We start from the raw sequence: 27,180 nt of genomic DNA, 5'->3' as shown, positions 1-27,180 counted from the left end.
AAAGTAGGCTGTGGGTGAAATTGAGAAAGAAAAGAATATTACAGGAAGAGATAATACTACATTAAAACGACAGTGGAACAGCGTGGGGATGAGTTGGTAGCCATCAATGAGAATAACATGTCGTAGACATAAATCAATTTGTTGCAGGATTTTATGTGTTTTATTGGATTTCGAAGCGACTTCTTGGAAGAAGTCTCAGTAGGGCATGAAGAGGGTGGATTTGAAAGCAAAGTGATTGACGAAATTGATTTTAAAGTAAAAGACAATAAAGTTGGCATTACTGTATTAATATTTAAAACGGGAAAGATATACTTAAGTACCTACCAGACTTCCTTTTTTGTAAACTGTTTATTGCGGGTTTTCCCTTGAATATTAAATTATGTCTATTGAAAACACCAAGCGAATCCAAGCCCTCCGAAACGTAGTACTTCCATAGCATAGCAGATGTTCCTCTTTATACGCTTTTTACTACGCTTACCCTCGTCCAGACCGTAGGTTCAATATCAACACTCTAACAGACATTTTTTTTAGAAAAAATGGGAATATAAACGTCGTCTTTTTGGTTTCTTTTAACAAACTTTGAGTTATTAAATGAAGCAGCAGCTGCCTTTAAAACTATTGGAGGTTACTAAGAAAAATATGTTTATGCTCCTACTAACTATATTTCCCAAATACTCCCTCACAGACGGATCAATGACATCCACTACCACAGCCTACTACATTACCACTGCACGCACTATCATCGATACATCCCTTCTACCCGAATTTCACATGCAATTTCGCTGTTAAAAGCTGCAAAGATAAGCATTTAATCTGCACTGACTCCCTTTCAGGCCTAGAAGCCATTAAAAATACAAACAACAGCAACCACTAAAACACATAAAAAAAACAATTTAGTACAGTAAAGTGCAAATTTAAAGTAGCGGGGATTTACGGCGGATTTTTGGCAATGTTTTTTTGGTTAAAAGTGTTACTAATTTTTAACATCTAAAAAATAATCGAACAGACTTCGTATAGAAGAAAATGGCTGACACTATCAACAAAATAATTGTGAAAAATCAACGGTAAAGAGCGTGTCAGACGTGGTAATATTTTTTTTTTACTTTTCGACGCGATTCGCTGTCAAATTTAGAAAGAGAAATTTTACCTCGATGTGTGAACAGCCAGAAAGACCTTTCTGTCACATTGCAAGATAAGACTGCAATTGAGAGAGCGCAAATCGATTTCGGAAATATATTTCAACTTGCTCGTGCTGCATTAGCGATCTACAATTCGCCTTTCGGAAATAAACAACCTCTTTCGAAAGCCACTTTACATGCAAGGTGTGACTGCTCATGCAACTGCTTTCTGAAATTTCTTAATTTGACAGCCTTTTCGCAATATGTTGCATTGCCACGTCTGACCGGCTCTTAAGTTCTAGCCACTTCAAACTTGCACTTTATTATACTAAAATTGAGTGGGATAAAAAACTGCGTAACTAAAAGTCTTTCTCAGAAATCTAGTTAAAACACGCGAAATTTCTACGAAAGTTTGTTGATTTTTTTATAAAATAAAACAATAAAATAACATAAAATAATAATGATGATTTCGCACATTTATTTACAATTACTAAATTTTCCGATATTTACAAAGTTTAGGAAAGTCAAAAATTTTAAAATTTTTCGCATGGTCAGACGCCATATTGGATCCGCCAGTTTGAGTTTTGCAAATCTGACAGAAGACTCGTAACTAATTAACCCTCTAGTACCAAATTGAGAATTATTTCTTTAAAACTTCGACTTTTGACCGCACTGTGGGAAATTTTGAACTATTCAAACAATTGGTGATCGATTCTGACGTTGGCAGCAGTATTTATCATCGTAATTTTACTCACCAGTATTACTATTACACAGATACTAAGCTCAGACATCGCGACTTGGGTGGGTTTTAAAGTTTTGGCGATGGTGGCTACATGGTATATGGCTTAATTTGTTGGTCGACGCTAGGCGCTAATTTTTCGAAAAATACGATCAAGCGATTCCGCTTATTTAACTCTCGATATCGACAAAAATTTCTGACTCTTCACAGGTAGGCACGGGCACATGTGAAATGGGCAAGAAATATAATCCAACTAGTTTATGTCGGTTGGGCGAGTACCCTCAGGCCTGAGAAACGATTGCCGAAATGGTTGGCGTCGAACTCCCGTTGTGCCTAGAGCCCATACATTTGGATGTTTCTCCCCGCCGCTAATTAGTACGAGGGTTGCTGGGTATAGTAATGGCCTTAAGCACTTCTGGTGTTGTCAGGCGCCATCTGACGTTTCCATAGGTAAGTGTGACATATTTTGCCATAAACTGTTAAGCCAGAATCCGGCATGCAATCCTTAGCATCGGGCAATGATAAAGCTGATGAATGAGGACTGATGCCAGCTTAAGCCCTCGTGGTGAAAAGTACAGAAAAAAATGTGGCCAGTGAGAGCAACAGATCAGTTGAGATTAGAATGCAGATTCTCAGATAACGGATGGGGAAGAAATAGAGTTAGCGCTCAGATCTATTAAAACTGGCAGGTAAATTACAGTTGTAAGAGTGTTCTATGCCGGTGATGTCAGCTTTAGTCTTCCTGAGGACATCAACCAGCCGGGCGAAGGTGTCTTCCTCATTAAGGATCCGGATATTCTAGGTGCATACCCTCAAATCATAGTCTTTTATACGTTTGCCATGGTCATCATAAAAAAAAAGAGTCTCATCCGAGGCTTTTTCTTCTTTTTCATTGGGCGGGTTTTTAACATGGCGGGCCGCAAACTCAGCGCACGCGAAGGAAGAGGAAGGCCTTTCCTGCGTTAGAAAGACTAAGTGGAGAAGGGCTTGGCTTCACTTGACATTTCCAGTTTGCGTCAGTTGACTGGCGTGCTGTTTTGGACTTGGTCAAAATCGCTTCGGCGGTTACAGCGCCAAGAAAGAATGAGAAGAAGAGTCTTCAATGAAAACCCTAGAAAAACTTGTGGCGTGCGACGGTGGTAGATATTTTTCTACAGGAAGGAAGAGGGGTGTGCTCTTGATTTTTCCGAAAGCTTTGCCAAAAAAAACGTTTTTTTTTTTGGGACGGGTTCTTAGAGTCCATTTTTCAGCCTCCTAACAGAGTATGCCCCATTCCACTAAAGCTAAACGTGATAAGACGTAAAGTTTCTCATAATTTTAGAACTCTTGCCACGTGCTTATGGCGAGATGATTTCGATGATAAACGAGACAAGTTAATGCAAGAAAAATCCTCAAAAATAGGTCCTACAATTCTTAAAGGACTTAATAGAATTCTTTTGCTTTAAAGCCAGTAGCAACGCGCTAAACTAAAATTTCTTTGTTGTTGTTTCAGTTTTTTTTTTAAGAACATGCCACGTGCTGCATTTATTGAATTTGAAATTTACAATTTAAGCAATTTTAGATCCGCAGACGATCAACTTCTGTTAAACAACTGACTGTCAGTGCGTGAGCAGGAAAAGACGCATACCGACGACCGAGGAATTTCCAAAAACTTTTTAAACAAGCTACATCAGTGTATAACAAAAATCCGAAAAAAGTGATGAGCAGAAGAAAACTAAGTTAGACAAACAATTGGTCCTTCAAAGCGATTAGCGAACAAGTGGGGGGCAATTGGTCGGCATACGCGTGTGTATGTATGTATGGATGTGTGTTTGTGCGTACTTGCATAGCAATGAAAGCAATTGATGGTCGTCTGCCTCACTTCGACGCCACCATCAAAAAGTTTAACAAAGCAAACAAAATTGAAATAAAAAAAAAAAAAATAAAAAAGTAACAAACAGCAGCAACCGGGCCGGCCACCATTCACCCGCCAGCGTGTCTACGCTAAACCTAATCTGATAAATTGCAATTTGATTTTAATTTGAAATTTTGACAAGCTACAAGCGTTTGGATAACAAATAGCTGCATGATAGATAAACGGAAAACAAGTTGATAGAACATCGTGAAATAACAAATTGAAAGCAGAGGGCATACGCACCAACAGACATACATACAACCATCAATTGGGAAGCAATGTTGGAATGAATTTACGAATTTCAAAAATTTAAAACAGTTTAAAAGTTTTTGCTGCAAATCTTCATCGCTCGATTGATAACAATCAAATGGACCAGCTTAAATCCAAGGGCTATTTTCATATCTTGATTTTATCTGTGGATAATTGTGTTTTGGTTTAGGCCACTGAACTGGAACAAACAAAAAAAAGAAAGAGAGAGACGAATTCTGTTGCGAAAATGTGAAAAAGCTGTTGCCGAGAATTTACTTTTGCAGCGGAATTTAATTGATTTTGCGTGGAATTTTTTCTTCAGTGGGATGAAATGTTTTTACTCTGTGTATGCTTATGGCGTAGAAAGAAAAAATTGTTTTTAGATCGATTAAAAGAAGGTAATTGGGAAAAAAAAATTTTGGGCTTTTTTGTCCATAATTCCTCTCTAGCTGAGGAAACTACATAGAATAACATTGTAAAGAAATCCTTTATTTTAGGTCTCACAACCTCAATGCGGTGTGCGCCTTTATGAAATCACACAAAAAAAGGGATCTACAGCTTAATGCTCCCTAAGAACGAAAAATATATTTAGAAGAAGCTTTTTCAAGTCATAAAGAAACTCTGAGTGTTTTTTATTCGCTGTCGCGTACCGAGCACTGTTAAAAAACTCTTCTTTTTGGATGTAGTTCGGAACAAGAGTCGAACTTTTGTCCTTGCGCTCCTTTAACCACTTAGCTAAAGCAACTTCCAGTAGAAACACTCACTGCTAAAAAAAACTTACATTAAAAATCAGATGTAGGCAAAAAAAAGTTAAAAAAAAATAATAATACTGAGATTTCTATAAAAATCAGATGTAGGAAAAAAGCTAAAAAACAACAAACTCAATACAAAAATTAAAAATTAAAAATTAAAAAAAAAATAATAATTGGCCTCACTAACTGAACAAACTGCCAGTTCATTCTCTCATTTAAATAAAAAACTTTGTTTTTAAACCGATTTTTTTTTTAATTTTCGGTATTTTTATTTAAAGTACTGAAATGTTTCTTTCCAAATAATGAAAGAAATTGATAGTCAAAAGAAAAGGTTTTGAGGTGGGACAAGTTGTTTTCGCTATTTTGATCGATGATCATATATCTATATATTTTGAAATTTGTATTATTATTTTTATTGATAACTTTTTAATAATAGGGTTCTCAATACATATTTGCATCATCAGTAGAGTTGTTCCTTTATAAATATTAGTTTTATCGACATTTTTATAGATTGCCGGTGATACATTAGACTTTGAATTTTACCAAAACAACTAAGGCTCAGAATTCTGCACAAAGAATATTTTGGAAACAAATTAAAAAAAAATTTATATTGAGTTAAAAATTAGGTGGCAACCCTATAAAGAACATGTTTTGAGTGTATATGTACTCTGCATACATATGTATGTATAAAGCTACATAAAATATGCTCGGCAAAGTTAGTAAGACACAAATTGGAATTAAAAAAAAACGTGGCAACACTAAACAATAATATTTCTGGATGAAAGCACTTAAACTTACCTTTCATTGGATATCCATATTAAGTTGTAATAGGAAAATTTAGTGGAATCGAAAATTGGTGGCAACCTTACACTAATATCCTAAGGGATGACATTTATATAGGCAAAGCATTGTTCAAGAGCTTTCTTTTCGTACACATAAGGAGTATTTTAGTTTCCTAATCAAAAAATTAAAGAAAAATGTCAGCGGAACATAGGTGGCATCTCTATAAATAAATATTCCGGAATTGGGAATTTTTAAAATACCTATATCCATATATTTTTTATTTTTTTATTTTTAAAATATATCCATATAATTATCTTTATTCAGTATGTAACTAATTTCGAATAGGTGGCAACCTCATCTGAATAAAAAATTTCACCAAAATCTTTGTTGCTACTCTGTGACTGCTAAAATGTACAAATCTGTACGAATGCACAAATCGTGTGATCCCTGCTTTAGTTTCATGCAGTGTGGAATATCGCTTAGAAATCCCTATTCCATTTATGGTTGATCAAAGTATTGACGGTAATTAATCAAGCGATCGAAGAATTTTTGTTGGATCGCCTAGGCCAATCTTGATTAAGTAATGTTTTAGTCAACCACAACAAAAGTCTAACCTGTGTTCAACATAATTTAAAACACAAGAGACATTTCATGACCGACTATCCTAGTCGAAAACTCAACTGAGAATGTTTCTTCACTAAAAGATTCCTGGGTTAATTGAGGCGATCGGCAGTCTATTGACTGAAGCCTTTGATCGAGCTCCTGGCTCCTCTAGACGAGGCCTTGTACATCCCTTCAAACAGCAACTGGTTCAAAATTTTATCTTTGCATAGGGTAAATATTTAGTTCGAGTGAAACTCAAACGTACCAGTGCCTTCGGACCACAGTATTATAAAAATTTTAAATTACAACTTCCTTGAAATTGATGGTTGTAGGAGATTTCCCTTTCACTGCCAAAATTATGAACCACTTTTCCAAATTTGTTTTTCTATCACCTTTCGAAAGGTATATGCATATTCACATATATACACATATCATACATATTGTTTATAGGTACTAAGTTAGTAGACAAAATAACCCACACTAAAACACCAAACTGGATTCCATAGCGTTTCCGATTGGTGACATCTGCCACACAGACATCATTTTCTCTTGCAGCAACTTGAAGCAGAGTGCGTGCAAATATTTGCTTTCATATTCATTTTAAATAGGAAAAAGCAAAAAAAGGTGGTAGTTGCCTATGCTATCGTTTAGAAATCAACACGCGGCATAAACAGCATCCTTTATGCGTAAAATTTCATTTTTAGTATTTTGGCAACACATTTTGGCCTCACATTTTGGCCTTCGATTTCCCATTTTCAGCTATTAGCACAGCCGCTGATTCGCCTGCTACACACATTTTTTGATGGCAATGTATTCAATATGTTGTTAGACAAAAAAAAAAAATATCCCAATAAACATTGGGCTTGGTTAACAATTCGAAAATGATTGGAAAACTAATCTGTTTTTCAAGTCTCACCTTCGATAATGAATCTGGAAATAGGTTACTATTCGATTCGAGAACTATGCCATTCTCCAGCAAAACAGAACCTTCGTTATCCAATGTATTTTACCTTCATTATGAATTCGAAATCCAGCCCATTATCGAAGGGAAATTTTAATGAGAGAGTGTGATTGTCTTATATTTCCCTTTGAGAATGAGCTGGATTTCGAATTCATAACGAAGGTAAAATGCGTTAGATAACGAAGGTTCCGTTTTGCTGGAGAACGGCCTAGTTCTCGAATCGAATACTAACCTATTTCCACATTCATTATCGAAGGTGAGACTAGAAAAAAGAGATTCATTTTCCAATCATTTACGAATTGTTAACCAAGCCTAATAAATATTGGTTATACATTTTTGTTTTTAAAAAAAGGAAAGTATATTTGATTAACGTTTAAGTATAGTTACTTTTTATTTTAGTGGTTTTTGTAATTTTTTTATAAGAAATGCGTTCATTAAAAAAACAAATTAATTAAATTAAGAGATCATCTTCGGGANTCTGTAAAAAAACATGTCTCCCACCTACCACCACATAGACACTAGCTAGCAACGTTCGTGGGCTAACAGCCTAAAAGGCTGCTAAATTTCATTTTATAGTCAACATTTGTACCCATTGCGTCCGTGTTTCTTGCTTCAAAACGACAATTGGCAACAAACCTACGCCAGGCATGTAGTCTACGCCTCCGCAGTGATGAAATTTACTTCTCTACTTTTTCCACAACCATACCATCTTGCAGCGTAAACACTACCGCTTGCCGTCCTCACACACAACCTCAAGTGCTGCCTCACCCATTTCTGATAAAACTTTTGTGCTGCTTGCGCGTCATTTTGTCGTTAGCTGAGTACGTTTTTGTAGGGGTTGACTTTTTATGTATCTTTTCATATACATATGTTGTCATTGAGTGACTACTTAAGCACAATTTTTGCCAATTTTTAGCAAATTTTTTGTTATTTCGCCTGCTTGGCAAATTTTGCATAGGCAATTTCACGCATTTGCGCTAATTTGTTTATAAGAGCGCGGATGCGTTGTCGCTGCCAGTAGCCGTAGTGGTTGAAATAAACTGTTATTTTACTTGCCTAAAGCACATGGGCGGGGTTGCATTAAATGTGACACTCAAGCGTGGAAAATTTGTTAAAATCCATATTTTACTTAAAATGAATATTTGAAAACCATTTTGGCGTAGTAAAAATCGAATATTCATATTCCTCACAAGCAGTCATATCTACACATATGTTTGTATTAGTATGCTTTCATACATACACACACACACATGGACATTTGATTATAAGAAAGTATAGTACAAATACATTTATGCTCCTTCCTTTATGCTTTCTCAAGCAGCCCTATGAATATTTATATGATTTCTTTTTTTTCTTTGCCTTTCCACATGTGCACAAATATTTACTATTCTACCCTTATTTCCATATTCTCTCCAATGCTGTTCATTTTTTCGGTTATGCAAACATGTTTACATATAATTTGCCCCTTCGCATATTAATTTGTGTGTGTTTTTTTTTTCTTTGCAACTTAAAATTCTATTTTTGGTTTACTTACATCTCACACTCAAATAGTAGCCAATCGATGAGTATTGAAAGTTCAAATGTCGTGACGTGCATTTATACCAGCCGGAATGTTCGTGTCGTATCGATGTAAAGTTTAGGAAACCATCGCCAGTTTGGGGGACCTTGGGGGAAAGAAAAATAGAAGAAAAAAAAGAATTAAATTTGTTTGTTATTCAACTGGAATATAGAAATAGAGAGGACAAAAATAAACAGTAGAAACCAAATCGGGGCATATGAATTGCAAATTCTATGGAAATTTTTAGCTTAGTGCTGTAGGTAAACGTGAAAAAAGATCTCTTATTTATTAATATTTTTGGATGAGTAGACATTTGTTTTATGTATGTTTTTACGTTAGGGTGGTCCTTAAAAATATCCCAATTTCGCATAAAAAGCGATAACAAATAAATAAATTTACAAATCTGTATACAGAAGAGTTTCTTTCTTGCAAAGAGGTTTAACAGCACTTTACACACATTAATTAGGGTGGTCCTTAAAAATATTAGTATATATATTTTATAAGGGGCACCCTCTTATTTTGTTCTACGTATGTGCAATATAAATAATACATCCAGGAAAATTAAAAAAAAATTTTAGGCATCATTACCAGGGTTTGAAAAAATTTTACCAGCTATAACTCAAAGAATATATGAATTTATGTTAAGTAATAAGTTTCAATGAGGTGTTAAATTTGGCAGGTATCAGTTCAAAATTTTGTCGAATTTTTGCGTTTTTTTTTTTAATTTTAATTTTATTATTTTTTTTTTAAACCCTGGTAGCGGTCTCTAAACTTTTTTTTAAGGTTTGAAATTTTCGTCGATGCTTTTATTTTTTATGTAGAACAAAATAAGGAAGTGCCCGATAAAAAAATTCTGATGTTGATAATTTAAGAACAACCCCGAGAGTTTTTCAAGTTTGTTTCTCTTTGTTTTATTTTAAATAAAACTGTATTAAAATACGTTATGTTGTTCTATTCTAAAAACGAAGTTGAATTTTCGGATTCGATGCTTTAGAAATGTCCGCTTTTTGTCAACAGAAATCTGGTCACCGTAGCTATACCATAAAATAGTGCGCACGGCCGTCCGATTCTCGCTTATGCCGCACTTGATCGACTGGTTAAGCTTTGGGCATATTAGAGATGACTCAGTTAATTTCATCCGAGAAGATCTTGGGCTCCCAGGAGCAAAGACTTATTATAGCAATGCAACATAATTTCAAGAATTGACTAATTTCTGCTGCTATTTTTGTTTAACGCAAATACGGCTTACGACTAAAGTTCTCAAAGATTTTCATTATTTTAAGCATTTAGTAAATTTTTAAATTATTTTAAATCCTTTTTACCCTGAATATTTTCAAGTAAACGCTTGCAAAAAGGTTTTTATTGCAAGTAATTAAATAAGCTTACAATTTTTGAAAAAAAAGAGTATATGTACTACCATTTTTTAGAATAATAAAAAGTGTTCATATTTTAAGCAATTTTTTTGCATTGAAGACGTTCCCCCCCTTTTTACTTTTCTATAAAAAAAAAAGCTTACTACTTTTTTACTACTGAAATTTATTTATTTTTTTTTTATTCTGGCAACAATATTTTAATAAGTTTACTAAGAAAACTAAAAAAAATCGACTACTTTTTTAGTACTAAAATTTATTTTTATTACGAAAAATAACGCATTTTCGATCATTTACAACTAAACACACCTACCACTTTTTACACAAGTTTTTCGTTTTTCTATTGCGATTGTTTATTCCTGCTTGTTTAACTTTTTAATACCCCTCAACCAGCCACTTGCATTTAATTCGATAACCGCATTGTTATTTAAAAAGCTTCTGAAACTCTCAAAACTCCTACATAAATACACTTTACAACTAAAATAGTAACTTTAAGCAAGAAGAAGCTTAAACACACAGACGGAAAGATAACAAAAACCCCACAAACAAATAAAACAACTATGAAACCATTGAGGACAACTACGAGTATAACGACAAGTGGCAAAACAAAATTTGTCGCGAAAATCTGTTACTGTTGATTTTCGGTTGTCGGCAGGATTTTTGCCTATACCTTTTTACACTTTTTTGGTACCAAAAATTTTCATGTTATTTAACTTTGCCACAAAGTAACTACAACTTAAATACATATAAAACTAACAAAAAGGGTATGGGTAAGTGAGGAATACACATAAACATATGAATCTGCTTATGTCCTCAGTAAGCAGATGCAGACATTGTGAATTCCTTTTCACCATAATATGCGTACACATACGTATGCATATGTACTTATCCATACATACATATTTGTATATGCTTCAGCTCGTCTAAGTACTCTAAGAACTCTCAAAAAAACTGTAACCTTCAAAATCGAAAGGATTTTTGCTGCGGCTGCTGGAATGAAAAGAGCAGCTAAAACCATTTTTTATAAAAGAAAAAACGAAGCAAGTCCATTGCCCCTTTTTAAAAAATTACTTCCAAAAAAAAGGAAAGAGACGTTTTAATTTATTCTATTATTTATTTATTTTATTTGAAAAAAAACCGTAGTTTCTACTAGGAGATATTTTAAAAACTGGAAGCTTTTCTAAAAACTTTGATTTACAGTTGCTACAGTGAAAATCGTAACACTGCTCACTGCGAAGATAGGCTTCTATCTACTTCTTGTATATTTTCTATGAATAAGTATATAAAAGACGATCAAAAATTTTAGTCACTTTGAATAAAGCTGCTTAAAAAATGTAGCAAATATTCTACCTAAAAAACAAACGTAATGAAACTTGCAGCGTAATGCTAAAAATAAAGTCAGCCATTGTGGTAAATAAGAGTGCTTTTTAATTTTTTGGCTTGAAAGAAGTGATAAAAGCATTAAAAATTAAATTTTCATAAAATTGTTTTAGTACTTTTCTACTACTATTTTAAATACTACATTTTCAATTCATTTATCATATTTTTTAAATTTAAGTAATAATAATTTTTGGGTTGAGTGAAAAAACTATGTAATTTTATTACATTTTCATACTACTTTTTTAGTATATAAATTTTTTTAAGTTTAAATAATCACTTTCACTATAAATTTCACTACTACACTAAAGCAAAAGTTTAGATTTCTACAAAAGCATTGAAAAAAAAAAAATTTTCTCATATTTCACATAAAGCTATGAAATGAACTTTACAAAATTTCATTACTAAAATTTATATCTCTGCTTCCTGCTTTATTTCACTAAATAAGTAAAAAATTAAACAAATGTTTAAAGCTGTTTTTAACAATTTTTTCTACTACCTTTTCGGCTACTGTTTTTCTCCAGCAAAAGAGTCTCACTCTTAGGCTCCGAGAACGGCAAAAAATGGTTTCCTCGAAGCCTAATTTGACAAGGGATGGTGGAGAATCGTTGCAAAAAAACCACTTATACTGCTCTTTCACCACTAATTGTTTGACTCTCTTGCGACTATTTTTAACATTTCAAGTTTAAATTTTTTGAATAACTTTTCTAAGCTCTGTTCTTCTCTGCTACTTTCTGTTAATAGTACTGATCATATTTGTTTGGCTATTTTAACAATTCTATAACCTATTTCCTTAGCTTGTTACTTGGTTGGCATTCAGTAAGTTCAAAATAGGTTTGGGTGGTTTCACCAAAGTAATTTAATGCGTACAATTTTCCTACATCAATAAGAATTTTTTATTTTTTTATTTTACTTATACTGTGCATTACTCATTAATTAAATAAATTTTAGTTGGTTTAAAAAGCCAAATTTGTCTACAACATTTTTAACTACCTTTCCTACTACTATTAAAAAAAAATGTTTTTAAAAATTTTCTTCTAAAATTTGTTTTTTTGTATAACTTGAATTCTCATTTCATACAACTTTAATTTAAAGGATCCAAATATTTGTACTGCTTCTTTTACTACGTTTTCTTAAACTATTTTAGCAGAATCCCTTTTAATTTTTTTTATATTTATGCAGCATATTTACTGCTCCTTCCATTAGGTTAAATTTACTGCTGCATTTAATTTAATAATTTCTATACATGTTTACTACCTTTTTACTACTATTTATCCAGAAACATTTATTAACACTTTATTTTAAAATATGTTCTTAATTCCATAGACCAAAATAAATAGTCATGTTAGTATTTAATACTCCACACACTTATATTTCAAAAACTCCCAAAAATCTCAAACTCGCTTGAGTCAACCTCACACTTAACCAGAAATCTAGTGCTATTTACCTACCCCATGCCTTTACAAAAATTACATACTTTACGCGTCTGCACGCAAACAGCATAGTCTACTTACCGGCGTATCACCATCGTCCTTCTGCCAGCGCGGCGTACTTGGCGGATTCGAGTCAACATCGCATTTAAGCGAAACTTCAATGCCTTCGCGCAGCGGATAACCGAAACCAGGTGTGCGTGAAATAGCAAATGAGGGCGTATCTGTAAGAAGCAAAATGAAGTAGTAAATATCAAACGAACATATATATGTACATACATACACACAAACAGAGAAAGAGTAGAGTAGGGAGATGTCAAATTCAAATAAAATCATGTGTAAGACGAAGGATAGCAGTTGAGATGCTGCCGTGAAATTTTGGCCAAAAATCAGCCAAAAGTGTGGCATACAACTAGGCGCTAGAGGAATAAAACACGACGCAATTACTCTCTACCTACTATTAAAATGCTCAGCAGGCGTTGGTAGGTGTTGCCCTCATACGATTCGGTTGGTTTTACACCGTTTTGTCGCTTTTTAATTAAAAACTTTATTATTATTATTATCATTGTCAGCGGACACACACACACGCGCACGAACACAGATTTTGCTGCCGAAAAACTTTTATAATTAAAGTAAATGTAAATGCGGCGCGTGTTAAGCGCACAACAACAAAAGCAAAAATACAATGCAAAAGCTTACAAAATACAAATGGCACAACAACAACAACAACAACGAAAATCAAATACCAAAATGACAACAAAAATCAGCGAAACAAAAGTTATCTCCTTCAACTATACTCGCTTACAGATGTATTGTAAATTATAGTTGTAATGGCAGTTGCTCGAACGGGTATGACGCGTGTGTGTGTGACTGGGTGTGTGTGTGTGTGCAAAGGATGCAGGATTTCCGCCTACTCAAAAGTTGTAGTTGCTTTTTGTTGCGCACGAGAAATCTCGTTTCGGAAGGCGTTTACTTGGTTGGATCGCTATTTAGCGTACATACATTTGGAAGGTGGAAATGTAAGCATACTTTTTGGCGTTAAAAGGTAATGAAGGCGGGCAGTGAAGTGGAAAGGCACTAATGTTACTGAAATGAAATTGGTGTGATTACAAAGCTATAAATTTGTGTGTATTTATGGATGATTTTGAAATGAGTTTTGGGTTTTTGTTTAGTGGGATTTGGGACGGAAAATTAAGTTTTTTTTTTTAGAAGCGAAATACCAAAATTTGTATAATTTGAAAAATTAAAGCGAATAATTGATTGATCGGAAGCAAGCGCTTTCCTGTTTTCGCAGTTTTGTGCAAAATTACCGAAGTTTCGAAATAATGACCAGACTTAGCAATTGGTAATTAAGACTTTTTGCAAATGGTCAACGCCATTGTTGACGCTAATCGTCAGCAATCGACATGAAATAATCTTTTAAACAGGGCAAAAAACAACTCCTTGTTGCATTTCTAAGTGGCTTCTCTTGCGTCAGAATAATTTGTGTAAAAGTAATTTAAATGGAAATATCTTCATGGAATAACAAAATGTAAATTTTCCAATGCCTCTCAAGTGAAAGTGCTCGGTCTAAGATACATACATACATGAGCAAATCTCACGAGTTGTTCAGTTTTTCGACAAAAACATGTTTACGATCGAAAATGTTGTGGAATAATGGAATCAATGTAATTTTTTGAAGTGAAACTTTTTTAGCGGCGGTTGGTTGGTTGGAAGTAAATTAGCAAATTCAACGGAAATTGCACACGAAAATGATGCAACGGAAATGGTTGGGACGGAAACAAGTGCTTTTTGAATGTATGTTATCAATTTAACAAAAACTTGCTAATAAAAAGTTAAAGAATAACACTTAGAAAGATAGAAGAAGAAATATTAAAATAAAGGTAATTATAGAGAAAAGGGTGCAGATAGAGACACAGAGACTCAATCTGGGAATTATTTTGGGATTCTAGAGATTTTCGGGACTTGTCGATATAATAATCGACATTTTTATCGGTTTTGTTATCGACATTTTTATCGCGTTTGTTATCGATCTTGTTATGGATAATTTATCGATTTGGTTATCGATTATTGATCGGTTTTGTTATCGATTATCTATAGATTTTTTGTCGATCTTGTTATCGATCATTTATCAAATTTTGATCGATTTTGTTATCGATTATTTATTGATTTTGCTATCGATTTTGTTATCTAAATTTTTATCGATTTTGTTATCGATTTTGCTAACGAAATTTTGATCGAATTTGTCATCGATATTGTTAGATGTTGCTATCGATTTTGTTATCAATAGTGTATAAAGATAAAAACGAAGATAAAGGAAAACAGAATAACATAAGTGTAATTAGAACAAACTGGGGTAGAAGTAGGGATCTAGATAGAAAAAAGGAAAAAATATAATCTTAAGCAAAAGCAGATGTATGTAGGTATATATGTACATATATATGTATATTGGTAATGAGACAAAATAGATATTTAACGTACGTAAGTTTCACTTCTCCAGTGTGGCCCAGACGCACTTACTTTTTTCTCCATTTGGTGGCACCTAGTATCATTAATCTAAATTGTTTCGTGTTTGCAAGAGGAACATTTTTACCGTTCAATGATAAGGATTTGAAGTAACTTAAACTTTTAAAATGAAAAAAGCTTTAAAAATTATAAAAAAGCCGTAACAAATATTCTGCATGCTGCCATTTTTCTTCAGTTTGGTGTTACACTCTTGAAGCTGCACAGGTATGTTGTATATGATGCCAACTTTCATTGCCGCTAACATGAATATTTTCTTTTAAAACTTCACAAAGTTATTAAAAAAAAAATGAATTTTTCGTGTAAAAGTGAAAAAATAATAATTTCTTGATTTATTTCTTATTGTACTTGTTTTTGGAACTCCATTGATTGAAATAAATGCAAAAAGAATGCTTTAGCATTTTTTTCTGGCGAGATAAGGGAGTGACACTAAAAAGAAATACAACTCGTGGGATTTGATTTTAAATTTCGAAAAAGATGGCAACTCTTTTCGAAAATATTTTCAAAACTAAAGTTTTCTCGTTTGAAATCCATATACAAGAAAAAAGCGATTTCGTTTATCTTATTAGTTAAATGGGTTTACAATTTCAAAACAGAAGGCAAACGTCTTCAAAAATCTTTTCGAAATACAAATTTTTTAGCCCATTTTGTTTGACACTAACAAGCCTATTCTGCGTTGGTAGCAAAAATTTTGTTACGGGTTAGTAAAGTTACTGTAAATTTTTAAACCCTTTTCCTATTCTCCACATCCTTGTAACCGGTAAATTTTGTTACCATCTCATCAGCAGGTAACAAAATATTGCCCCGTGAAATATGCAATACCAGAATTTACACAAAACTGAATAAATTAAAACGTTACCAAGGTAAATAGAATTGCGGTTACAAGAAGTGGTGACAATTGTTGGTAACAAAATTACCTTGTTAAAAATGTTCAGTTACAAGCAGAATAGGCCTGTTACTATCTTATGTCACCTCTCTTAGAAAATTTCTGTTTTGCATTTATTTAGTGCAATCAAAAATCAACAAAATCACACCCATCCACTCAATGCCTATCCAACTCCATTAAATGCTCAAAGCACATGCATGTCGGTTAGAACTTTTCACTACTATGTATGTACCTTTTCAACTTCCATTTGCATGCAACACTCGTTACTGGCTTGATATGGTTACAATGACGTTACAATGCCACCGTGTGTTGCACGCTAATGAGAGTTTAATAACTTTGCCACTTGATACTTTCAGAGTTACTTCACTTTACTTACAGATTTTTGTTCCGTTTTCTAAGCATCGGCAGTGTGGCACTTTTAAAATCTTGCGCAGCTTTAATGTAAGCTAGCTGTCGATTATGTGTGAAATAGCTGCGATAAGTTTCTTTTCTTTTTATCAAAACAAAAAAACAAAAAAAAACTTTTAAATCCAGTTTGTAGCAAATATTTGCCACACAAATTATGTGAAATTTTTCAAGACGCAAGTGCAAATGCTTATAAGATTGCCAGTGTCATTAGCTACTTTTTTTGTTATGCTACTTTTAGTGGATTTAAGCGCAACTGCATGAAAGATTTAAAAAATAGGGAAATGCGGGTTTTTTTTTATTCTTCCCACTTTAGTGATATGAGACTCGCGACCACCTCTATTCTAAATCGAAAAAAGTTTGTCACATAAATACAATTGCTGCCTTCTTTAGATCAGCTACGTCAAAATGCATACAGCAGGAGTATCGTTTTAAAGCTTTCTATATACTTCATATCCAGAGGGGCTAGGTAAAGCTTTTATTAAGCTCACGTCTACAAAAACTGTATAGAAAGTTTGGAAAAGCTCTGCACGTGCGTAGATTAAAAGCTCTCGCTGACCGTCACGGCTGCATATAAAGCTCATATTTTGCTTAAAAGCTTTCCAGCGAGCTTTTCTGAAATTATGAGCGTACTTTTTCGTTGACAGAGGTGTACATAAAATTTCATTTTATTGCTTCAAAATTGCTTTGTAGCTTTTTTTAAGGGTTTGGAGTTCTTAAAAAGTTTGTGTAGTTTTCGTAAAAAATGGTATTTACTTATTTATATGTGTTTCCTTTTACTACATATACAAAATTTTTGAGCTTAAAGCTTTTCTAAAACACAATTTTTTCAAAGCTCCTAAAATTATTTAGTTTTTTTTATTTCACATTACAAGACAATTACATTTAAAAATAAAAACTCGAAGAGAACCAACTCATATTGGCATAATTTAACTAAATTAGCGAATAACACTGAGAGCTTTTGACTTATGTTATGTGTTAACTTCTCCTCCGAGCTATGATTTTTTGTGGCTAAATTTGATACGCCCTCTCTCACAAACCCTTTAAGGGTTTCATTTCACCACAAAAAGTATAAAAAGGAATTTTTGCAAAAAAAAATTGCATTGTTCAAAAAATTGTTTTTCTAGAAATGGTTTCCTCGCAATAGTTTACTGGCGCTTGCATTTTTAGTAACTTTTTCAAATTAATGAATATTTTGAAAATCTTTGCAGTTTTCTCTAGAAATTTCTGTATCGAATATCAGAAGTTTTGAATTTATTATATACCCATATTTTTAAAGCCTTTGATCTTTTGCATGTAAACGTTTTGAAGCCAAAGTGTAACCGCTTTAAGTATATACTAATATCCTGGTAATACTATTTCAGTCGCTCTTTGCTCTCTGGTAAAAGGCTAATGAGTAAGTAGCATTTAAATGTGGTTGGTAAGTTTCAAAACGAGAAATAGCGCGGCTAACAGTATGTTCCATCGAATGTTTTGGTTAGTGTCGTTTCTTTCGTGCCCTGCAATGGAATTCTCCGACGGCTAATAAAAAAATGTTACTCGTATTACATTATTATACATATATTTTTTTGTCAATAACAAAATTTCCTAAGTACAATTTTTGAAGTCGAAAATATGTAGGTTTTATTCGCTATTTAAGCTATTTGAGTTCCCTAGCAGCTTAAATCGAACATTTAGAAATGCTCTACATAGCTGAAACTCAATCACCTGCCAATATTTGCGCCCAAGAATATGCTACACACAAAAAACTATAGTAGTTATTTGAAAAGTTCAGCATCATCCTGCCTACAATTTCAAAATTTAACACTTCTTTTTGCTATTTTGCTACCGCTTCTCTTTTCCCCCATTACTTACATTGCACGTCGAGCAGCAGCGATGCATTTTGGCGTATTTTCAACGTCGGATGCTCCATAACGCACAGAATGCGAGCATTGTGATGGGCTCGATAGACGGCCGGCAAGCGGGCCTCACTTTTCGCGCCGCTATTGATTTTGTATGAGTTTTTATCCTGAAAAGAAAAAAAAAAAAAAACAAGTGAGAAAAGCAAAGATAAACAAAGTTGCGAACAACGAAGAGTTGAATGTATGTATGTCTAAAAAAACAAAAGAGAAAAGCATGGTGTTGGGCAAAAATTTTTCAAAAACATTTCGTATGCAGTGAAAAATTTACATGAAACACGCTGAAGCCTCGTATGTTACCATCCCCACACCCGCCAACTGCCCCCAACTACCAATCCTCTTAGGACCAACATTTGTAGGTGTCGAAAAATGTGCATACATACTACATATAAACGCAAGGGAGCACTACACACAATCCAAAAAAAAAAAACAAAAAACTTGTGCATACCACACGTGCCTGCCACATGCATACATACGCACACGCTCTAACAGCAATAGCATTGCGAAAATGCCACTGTTGCATTTTTAAGGCAAATTCCTGTAAAGCCACATCAAAATGCAACACAAAAATGCAATGCAAAATGAAATAAAAAAAAAAATGCGAAAAAGAAAAACGCAAAAATGAAGGGCGAAAAATTCAGTGAGAGTGAGTGGCGCAGCGAAATGGATTGGGTAAAAGGTTATGGGGCCAAGCGAAAATGGATGATAGCGTTGAAATACTTTTGGCAACAATGTTGCATTTTTTATGTTGTGGGTGAAATGTGTGAGCCCTTTGAGAGCTGTTGGCAGGCAAATTTTACAAAGCCTAGCAAAAGGCGTGAAAGCGCGCTGCTTAATGTCAGACGGGTTTCAATTTGGTACGAATTAGTTGAGGTTGATGATGGCGAGGCGGTGAAAGCAATCGATTGCAAAAGACCAGGGGGAACACAATTCTGCGAAATTTGGAGTACGTGGCGTGACACGCTTGGAGTAAAGCAAAAATAAATATGTACTTAAATACATAAATTCAAGGGGTAGAGTAATTGAGGACATTGAAATTGGAATGAGTGAATATAAGTAACGGAAAATTCAGTACAAGGAGACGAACAATGTCTAAGTGGGCTTAATATTAAAAAAAAAATCTGCACATAGAACAATATAGTTGGCTGAATTGTGCTGAATTGCACGCTCGATGACTTAGCTAAACAAACACGGCTAATTACACGGAGTTTCGTAGTGCTTAATAGCGCTGCACGCATTTAAACGATTTTAAAGCTTTCGAATCCATAATGCGTAGTTTAGGAATAGGTTAACGTAATTTTAGAAAGATTTCATTGACTTGAATTAAGTAAGCTTTTAGCCAAAGAAGCAGTCCTGTCGACTTGAATAGTTTATTATTAAAAAAGCGAAGTTATATTTTCCAAAGTCTCTTGCCTCCAGAAATGCACTGAGCGGAATTAAGTCGAAGGGCGCTGAATGCAATCATTAGCTGCTTATTTAAACAAAAATGTTGCTGAGTAGCATTTTTTGATACCTATATTTACAAAAATTTGCTGAGTGACATCACACACTATTAACTCTCCACCTGTAAGCTTTTTAAACGAATAAAGTGCACTTAGATATATCAAAAGGGTTAAGTAATTGAGGATCTTAAAGCTGGAAAGCATGACTAATATAGTTTTGCTGAATTGCGCTGAATTATACCTAACTAAACCAAACCTGCAAAACACAAATTATTTTCTAATGCTTAATAGCGCTGAATCGATTTTAGAACTTTCGAAGCTAAACTGCGTAAGTTTGAAATTTAGAACGAAATTTTAGAAAATTTTCATCCTTAAATAAGGTAAGTAAGGTTTTAGCTAAAGCAGCACTCCTGTAACTAGAGTAGCTTTTTTATTTTAAATAAACCGAAGCTATATTTTTCAAACACTCGTGATTCTCGAAAACCACTGAGCTGAATTGAGCTGGAGGAATGAATAGAGTGCAAAACTATTTAATCAAACAAATATTATTCTTTAAAATATTTTGTATTGGCGCTAAATGTTGCTGAATAAGATTTTTTTAATACTTATTTTAAAAAAAAAATGTTGAATTAACTATCTTCGTGTTAGCTCCTTAAAAGAATTAGACCAGGCGTTTTTATTCAAATATATATATCTGCTATAGCTAGAAAATTGCGCAAATGAAAAATATTTTGCGCAAAATTAGATACATGTCAGTGGCAGATAATTTCACAATTTTCTCAAAAAGCTCGACTAATTCTAAAAATATAACCGCAATCCAAAGCAATTAGGTTCAGTTTCAGTTTAAGCAAATACCAAAACTCATGCGCTGAATTGCACAACTGCCAGCTGAATTGCGCTGAAAAGAGCAACAAAACAATCGGCCTCGTTTTTTTTTCATTTAATTGCCTATTTAAAACTTATAAAGTCTGTATTTATTGGAAACTTTAACAAATTTGAAATACAAAGCATTCACTCAACCTGAAATACGCACTCACATGGAACAATTAAATTTTAAGACAATACACATTAAAAGACAAGTACGCAATTTGAATGGGTTTGATATTCAAACGCCTGCGTATTTAGTTTGATTAGTTTGATTGGTAAATTTCTGTCGAAGTCCTTGCTTGTGTTTTTGTTTTCATTGGTTGATCTTAAAGTTAGGTACGCTAGATATATGTATCTACATATGTGTACAATTTAGAGATGACCACATCGAAATTTCATTAGGCAAATGAACCAAAGTACAACCGCAGTCAAGCAATTTGAGAAAAACAGATGCAGAGTGTCATTCGAGCGGAAGTAATGAAAAGTGAGCGAGAAAGAAATTGATTTTCAAACAGAAACAGACGAGTGAGTGGAGCATAGAGTTGGGGAGAATAAGTATTGACCATGATGCATCGTCACGCGTGGCTGTCTGCAGTGGTAAACATTTTGTGGTTGCCGAATATCGTACGACCATGTGGTTTGAGTGCATAGAGAGTGCCTTGAAGCAGAAGAGTGAGTGAGACTGTTATTACTGTAGAGGAAAAGTAATTAAATAACTAGCTACAATTTGGGTTTAAGAAAGGCTTGATTGATTTACGGTACTAAAACTGAAATATGACTGCGTGATTTCGAGTGCACTAAGTTTATCCCGCACGAGAAAGTAGTTTGATTTAGCGTGAAGAAAAGTTAAAAAATAGAAATCCAGAAATTCTATAGTTTGAATCTACCTACCAATAGGGATGTTCCGATATAAGTAAATACGAGTATGTACTCGATACTTTTGTTTCAATACCAACTACTTTTTTTACTTGAATCGTTTCATCGATACCTACTTAGTATCGAAATAAAAGTACTTGTATCGAATCGATTTGAGGAAGTGCCATATCTTTCGGTCATATATTTTCTATGGAAAATAATTGCTTCGCTTTTATGAAAAAAAATTGATCTAAGCAATGGCACGCCAAAATCTAAAGAGGGGATATATTTTTACAAAGTTCAAGCAATGCCTTGTAGCCGTAACGTTTTGTGGGAACCTTTCAAAGGTTTAATTTTTTGTCTAAGTAATCGTATTACTTCTAATGTTACTAATGATCAAATAAACATATCGATACCTCAACTGAAAATATATTGAAAATATTTGAGATAGGGCGCTTTGAATCGGCAGCTGAGGTAGGGCGTTTTTGTACCGAGTTCTGAAAGAGGGTAGTCTTGAAAAGTTTTCTGATATAAGGCGTTGTCAATTAAATTCTGGAATAGGGTGCTTTTGAAAAGTTTTCTCAGATAGGGCGCTTTCAATCTGAACGCCTGAAAATTACTTTCGCTTTGTTGCATATAAAAGGATGAAAAGTTATCGATATAAGTAGGTATCGATACATTCGGTTCACTCATATAAGTAGTATCGAAATAGGGATTTGAGTAAACTAATTTGAGTAGGTATCGATACTTTGATGGTATGGGAACGTCCCTACCTACCAAAGAGCTTACTAGCTGACATGTGGCGAAGAGAAGTACTACACCCGGCAATTGTATTCTTTAACTGAACCAAATAGTAGTGCGGCCAGAAATATGCAACATCAGATAGCTAAATAGCATGTTCGATTGCCTTTTAAATCGCTATGCACTTCTCAGATGATGTATAAAATAATATTCTTAAGACTTTGATTATGTATATAGTCGTTTCTCTTCTGTGCCAACTGATGCCAATTGGATGTGCCAAGTCTTTCTGTACCTGATGTTTCCAAAGCTGAGGAGGTGTTCCTCTTCTTCAGTTACCAGCATCGGAGCTGGAGCGTTTCTGTCTATATGACTAAAATACTGGAATTATTGCAAGAAAGAGAAATCCTGAAAAGAGTGTAAATTCTGAGTGCTCATTATGGTTTTGTCATCCCTTACGGTAATGTCGAAGCTGATTAAGTAGTGCAGATCTATTTTATAAATATAGCTAATTTATTTTCGTTGTCTGGTCAGCGAAATATTACCGTAAATTGGGCTACTGATGAGCTTCAATCGAGCACCGGATCTCAATTTGAATCAGAATTGTATATATGTATATAGGGAAACTTTTCTACGAAATTTTTAGAAACTAAACTTAAATGGAGCGTATCATCTGGCTGCTATATAACCAAACCCAGAAGTACACAAAACTTGTCAGAAAAATCCAAAAACGACATTGCGAAACTAGTGGCGGCTCTTACAGCGCATTAACCGATTGGCACCCATGCCAGAAGACTGTCCCTCGCCTATAATAAGTTCTTCGCAGGCAGCAGGAATGTACATAAGTAAAACGCAAAGAGGGGAGTGACTATTTTACCGATATATTTATGGTAGGAAGGTCCTTAAGATATTAAAATCATGGGGCATCGTGTTATTTTGTTCTACGTACAAAATAAAGTCACCCACGAAATTTTCAAAATGTTAAGCAAGTTTTTAGTGGTTTCAAAATATTGTATATTTATTAAAAAAAAAATCGGAAAAATGCGACAACTCAGCGTGTTTATGAATTTATATGAATAAGTTCAATAAAATTTTGAATTTTAAAACTTCTAGTTAAAGTTTTATGGAAAATTTGCGATTTAAAGAAAAAAAAAGCCTTAAAATTTTGAAATTTTCAATGAAATAAAATCGCTTTATTTTACTCATACAGAAGTTGGATGTTGATATTTATAAGGACCACCCTAATGTATAGCTTTGATTTTTCCCAACGTTGGAAGTGTAGATCGCGAGGCGCAATACATTGTGTCAAAATATAGCAACCATACTTAATTCTTCTTAACTTAATTGCCTTCGTCTAGATAACGATTACTTATAAAAGCACTTTGTTGGCGTTGGCTGATTTTTCCCAAAGGGTGAAAGATGGCGTATTTTAGAACGAGTTTTGTATGGTATTCATGTGAGTAAAAGTCAGTCAGATGTATTGAGAAAGAGTCAGCTGCATATTATACCGCTCTACTGGTTTCCAACTTTTATTAAGAAGCAAAGGAAGCTGAAAGGGTTATTAGTAGGGCGGGTAAGTTTTTTTTTTCACTATTCTCGTATAGCAAACGAAAAAAATCAATTTAGAGTTTGCCAAATTGCGAAAATATGTTTCGAAAAATATGTGAAAATATGCGCCCTTTGGTGGAAGTTAAAAAAAAAATAAGTGCACAAATAGATTCCTCATACCAAAACGAAACGCCTACAGCACGTTTTTATACAAAATTTAAACACTTCTTTACCACACTACAGAAACTTATTTTCTCAATTTTGCAAACTCCAGATTAATTTTTGACCCATGGTTTCTTCGGAAAATTTGCAAAGAATTATATGTAGTATCAATCTGTGTTATACGCCCATAGTCGAAAAAATGTCCCATACAAATTGACCCGTAGGTATGTTTTTTTTGACCATAAAATTTTACCTTAAGAGAAAGAGTTTGTTTACTGGATTGCAATTTTTATCATTAAACAATTTTTGTACACACGAAACCAGAATCAGAAACCAACTTGAATGCGAAAAAATAAACTAAAGGCGGCGACAAGCAATTGAGCATCGCCCAATCGTGTGTGTGTTGCTGTATGAAAACTATGTAAAATAAAACCAGTTTATCCGGTTTTTTCTTAATCTCAAAATCGGGAACCGGCTTTTTTTCAAATTGTGAGTTTTCGAATAACTCGAGGCCCGGTTTGGTAAAAAAGGCGAATATCGCATACCCTAGTAATTAGTTATATAGCTCGGCATCTTCCTTTGTTCTGTCCATTCATACCTATCGCTCTAGACCTCATATTGTATGTTCTTATTTCTGGATGCATAGGGTTTTAATTTATGCTCCTTAGATCTACTCAGGTCCACCAACCTAATCCAAAAACTTTTAGTGTTTACCTAAAAACCACTACTTTGTTGTGTATGGGCAGATAATTTGAATCAGAATGAGACACCAGCTGTCAACTGCTATGGGCTACTAATGCTCCCTACCACCAAAAACAAATACATGCTGTAGAGTTTAAACTAATGAGATTCTATGGCACGCAGCCATTTGAAGGACAAAATAGAGACACACACATACATACATACACATGTATACACATGCTTATTTCTCTTGATTCCAATTCTAATTACGTTTGCGATTGTTGTCGAGACAACTGCCCAGACAGTCGTTGCCACAGATTTGTGGCCAAAACTTCTGCACGATTTGTTGCATGTGGCAAATATTGCTAAGTGGCAGCTAAGAAGTGGTATAAGGGGCATATAGAGGAATTAAATCCAACACATAAACAAATTTATGCAAAAACTGACCAAATCAACAGCCTGTGTGAGCGTTAATGCGAAAATAATGAAGTGCTTGCTGCTCAAACTAATAAATTAGCCTGCAAACAACGGATACTTAATTGAGAAAAGTAATAAGTTTTTACTAACTTTTATTGGAGATTATAATATATGAGCAAACAAATATTTATTTTGATTTTTGCTGGAAAATATTACCTACTTTTTTTACTACTCCTTTAAGCACTCGCATACAAAAAGTCAATTAAAACTTTTCTTACCAAATTGAACAAAATATAATTGAATTGTGCTGTGAAGAGGTTAGTCGTGTGCGAACGCATACAACTTTTGAAATTATATGGCAACGATGCTTAAATTGGTGGTTAACCTAACAAAAAAAAGGGAGATATAGAAGACTTTAATAACAGCAATAAAGTCTCTAGCGCATTTTTTTATGCTAAGTAACTTATCCCTTTCATATAAGCAAAGTCTTCAAGCCTTTTTTCTAAGTAAATAAAAAATACGAAAATTACAGTTTTCATATGTTGCACGTTTCCGGTTATAAATATGTATTTTTCGTGACCAGGCAATATGTGCACTCTATGCAAATTAGTCACTTTATATAGCCATTTATGCATAGAATCAAATGCCAGAGACTACTAGCACATGTTTTAGGTAGCTTACAAATACATATAGTAAACGTANTTGCAGGGGGTTCAACGCCACGCGCTTCCCTCGAACCATTTGCTGCCATTCAAACGTTTATGTTTGTTATTTTTATACAACTGGCGCGACGTCGTTCATTCAGCTTTGCAATGCTGTCCATTCAACTGTCTATCAGCAAGAGCATGAGTATGAGTATGAGCTTAGCTGTGCTTGTCGCTTTTAAGTATCGGTATTAGGTATAAACATGAATATGAGTAAAAAGCTATAAAAATATCTATGTAATATATGCAACTAGAGCAGTATGGAGGTTGTATAGGAAATTAAAACAACAAAATTTACGCTAAGTAAAAAATTTCGCTTTCCTTAAGCTTTCAGCGGCATTGAGAGGATGCCTATTAGCAGAGCGTAGCCGCTTTATGCTATTTTTGTTTTATTCAGCTCTATTCAGCTACTTAAAATGTAATTCAGCGCTTGTGGAAAGATTTTTTAATTTATGAAAACAGTGTAGAACTATTAGAAATTATATTTGGACGTGTTTTAAGCCCCTGCTGAATTTATAGAAAGGAATCTATTTAGTGCCTGGCCTTTTTGTAATGCTTTATAAAAGAACAAAGCTAAATATGTGCCTTAATTAGCAGTGAGAAATGATCTCAACCTCTTTAGATCGAATTCAGCTCCATTCAGCTGGTGCTAATTTGATTCAGAGTTAGTTTGCAAACGTTAAAGCTTCGACATTGCTTGTGTTAAATTTTATTTTACAATTTAAAGCTAGTATTTGGCGAACTTAAAATAATTCAGCGGCCACATAATACTTTCCAATTTGTCAGATTTATTCAGCTGATTAAAACGTAATTCAGCGCAATGTAAACACTTTATATCTATGTTAATATTCATACATACACGTGTTATTGAATTTACTTTTTTTATACTGTGTACAATTTATTCAGCGCAATTATACGGCCAGAATAAAGTGGGTTTAATAGTAAGCTATTTTCTCGATCTTTTTAGGATTTAAAGCTATTTTGTGAATTTAATTTTTCTGTACTCATGAGTTCTAACATTTTAGAATATCTTTCAACATAAGGCATAGCTTTTAGTAAATTCAGCACATCACTTGCTTTTAATATTTCGAAAACGCATATATTTTTTTCATTGGGAAATTAAATTATTAACAAATGGTTACAGTATATATTTTTTACGTCTTTTTTTTTAAATTAATTAATCCTAACGGCTTTTTACCCTCCATTCCCGCCCAACCGAC

At 33.8% G+C, this 27,180-nt stretch overlaps 1 protein-coding gene across 1 annotated transcript in view; it reads right to left on the bottom strand.

Moving 5' to 3' along the window:
• Nucleotides 1–8,633: 8,633 nt before the first annotated feature.
• The window catches only part of LOC108369764 (uncharacterized), a gene marked incomplete at its 3' end in the record, with an annotated part of 48,239 nt that continues 29,692 nt past the window's right edge, over nt 8,634–27,180 (bottom strand). Inside the window, exons 5-7 of the mRNA XM_017624945.1 lie at nt 18,503–18,656; nt 12,919–13,058; nt 8,634–8,763 (exon numbers count right to left, since the gene is read on the bottom strand). Of these exons, the coding sequence (XP_017480434.1) occupies nt 8,634–8,763; nt 12,919–13,058; nt 18,503–18,656 (424 nt within the window). The remainder of the gene's footprint in view (nt 8,764–12,918; nt 13,059–18,502; nt 18,657–27,180) is intronic.

Source organism: Rhagoletis zephyria, unplaced genomic scaffold (genome assembly GCF_001687245.7).
Source record: "Rhagoletis zephyria isolate East Lansing unplaced genomic scaffold, Rhagoletis_zephyria_1.1 Rzeph_scaffold_03833, whole genome shotgun sequence".
Taxonomy (NCBI): Eukaryota; Metazoa; Arthropoda; class Insecta; order Diptera; family Tephritidae; genus Rhagoletis; species Rhagoletis zephyria.
Note: the sequence above shows the minus strand (reverse complement) of the source record. Positions and strands in the feature narration are given on the sequence as shown.